This window comes from Corvus brachyrhynchos, unplaced genomic scaffold, assembly GCF_000691975.1.
Source record: "Corvus brachyrhynchos isolate BGI_N302 unplaced genomic scaffold, ASM69197v1 scaffold443, whole genome shotgun sequence".
Lineage (NCBI taxonomy): Eukaryota > Metazoa > Chordata > Aves > Passeriformes > Corvidae > Corvus > Corvus brachyrhynchos.
The window spans coordinates 91,908-94,027 of record NW_008237220.1 but is presented as its reverse complement, the minus strand read 5'-3'; the positions used below and the strand labels follow the sequence as shown (position 1 = coordinate 94,027).

The following is a 2,120-nucleotide window of genomic DNA, read 5'->3' as shown; positions in this document are numbered from 1 at the left end:
TCGGAGCTTCCCGAAAATCCCTACGGGGGGAGGCGGCCCCGGCGCGGCTCCGGCGGCAGCGAGGAGGGGGAAATTCCCGGGGGCTCCCGGAGGGTCCCCAGATCCTCGGGTGAGGAGCTCCTGAGTGTCCCCAAACCCTCGGCGGAGGAGCTGCGGAGATCCCAATCCCACGGGGACCTTCCCGGTGCCACCGCGGCTTCTCCCAGCGGGATCCCGCGCGCCCAGAGTGGGAAAAACTTTGGAAAACGGGACGAGGAAGGCACCAAGGAGCCGGGGGACCCGGGGGAGGTGGACACGGAGCCGCTGTCCTCGGTGGATTCCCTGATCAGCAAATTCGACGGGAATTTGCCCCGGGGGCGAGCGGCGAGGAGGAGCCGCGGCCCCGCCGCTTCCCAAAGGAAGCGCTCGCAGAGCCTGGATGCGCCGAAATCCCGGGAATCCAGCGGGGCCCGGCCCCAAGTCCCCCAAATTCCCACCGGGAGCGAGGCGGGGATGCGGGGACGGAGAGGGTTTGGGAGTGCGGAGCAGCAGAGCGTGGAGCTGCAGGTATTTGGGGGGAATCCTACAAAATTCCTATAATTTTTTTTTCCTATAACATTGGGGGGGTTTTCCCCATAAAATTGGGTTTTTTCCCCGGCTGCAATGGGGTTTTTATTCTTTCTTGGAAGCTCAAATCCACCCCGGATCTGCTGCGGGATCAGCGGGAATTGGGCGGCAGCGAGAACCCCAAGGAGCTCATTTACAGCATCCTAAAGGAGGGGTGAGGCCCTAAAACCCCCAAAACCCCCCTAAAATCCCCCTAAAATCCCCCTAAACCATCCATGAGCATCCCGTAATTCCCAACCCTTTTCCCAAAGCTTCCCTGGGATTTTATGGGGTGTTTTAGGAATGTTCCCAAATCCAGGATTTGGGGAATTCAGCAGCAATTCCCACTCCTTCCATGACCCAGTTCCCAAATATTTTCCCCCAAATCCAACCCCAAACCAGGAGCACCGAGAGCGAAATTTCCCTGAAGAGGAAAACCTCGCAGCTGCTGGAAAAATTCCAGGAGCTGGCGGTGAGCGGGAGAATTCCCGAGGCTTGGGGGATCCCAAAAGTCCCAGGAATTGGGATGGGCTTGGGATGGGTTTGGGATGGATTTGGGAGAGATACGGGATGGATTTGGGATGGATTTGGGGTGGATTTGGGATGGATTTGGGATGGATTTGGGGTGGATTTGGGATGGATTTGGGGTGGATTTGGGGTGGATTTGGGGTGGATTTGGGGTGGATTTGGGGTGGATTTGGGGTGGATTTGGGATGGATTTGGGGTGGATTTGGGATGGATTTGGGGTGGATTTGGAGTGAATTTGGGGTGGATTTGGGGTGGATTTGGGATGGATTTGGGATGGATTTGGGGTGGATTTGGGGTGGGTTTAGGGGAGGATTTGGGGTGGGTTTGGGATGGATTTGGGGTGGATTTGGGGTGGATTTGGGGTGGATTTGGGATGGATTTGGGGTGAATTTGGGATGGATTTGGGGTGGATTTGGGATGGATTTGGGATGGATTTGTGGTGGATTTGGGGTGGATTTGGGATGGATTTGGGATGGATTTGGGGTGAATTTGGGATGGATTTGGGGTGAATTTGGGGTGGATTTGGGGTGGATTTGGGATGGATTTGGGATCCCAAATCCCATCCCTGAGGGAGTGAGGAGCAGATCTCTTCTTTCCCATTTTTTTGGGATCAGTGATCCCAAATCCCTCATTTATGGGAAATGCTGGGGTGCCCTTCTGGGCTGGATTTGGGATTTTCCCTACAGATGTCCCCAACGTCCCCAACGTCCCCAACGTCCCCGATCTCCCAGAATTCCGTCGGGGCTCCGGAATCGCCACAATCCCAAATCCAGCGGCTCCGGGGGGCTCTGGAGAGGAAATCCCAGGAGCTGCAGCGAAGCTTGGCCGAGTAATTGGGGTCCCTTAAAGGGTTGGGGACATCTCTGGGGTGGCCCTTTGGGGGGTTGGGGTCACCGTGGGACCCCCGTTGTCCCTTCGGGATGGCCCTAAGTGGTCAGGGATGGGGCTGACCCCATAAACCGCCCTATAACTCCCACAGCCCCTACAGATCACAAAGCCCCCCCCCA

At 56.9% G+C, this 2,120-nt stretch overlaps 1 protein-coding gene across 1 annotated transcript in view; it reads left to right on the top strand.

Moving 5' to 3' along the window:
• CGN (cingulin) overlaps positions 1-2,120 on the top strand; it is a 10,540-nt gene that overhangs the window by 631 nt on the left and 7,789 nt on the right. Inside the window, exons 3-6 of the mRNA XM_017728867.1 lie at positions 7-546; positions 669-760; positions 988-1,057; positions 1,845-1,943. Coding sequence (XP_017584356.1) covers positions 7-546; positions 669-760; positions 988-1,057; positions 1,845-1,943 — 801 coding nt within the window. The remainder of the gene's footprint in view (positions 1-6; positions 547-668; positions 761-987; positions 1,058-1,844; positions 1,944-2,120) is intronic.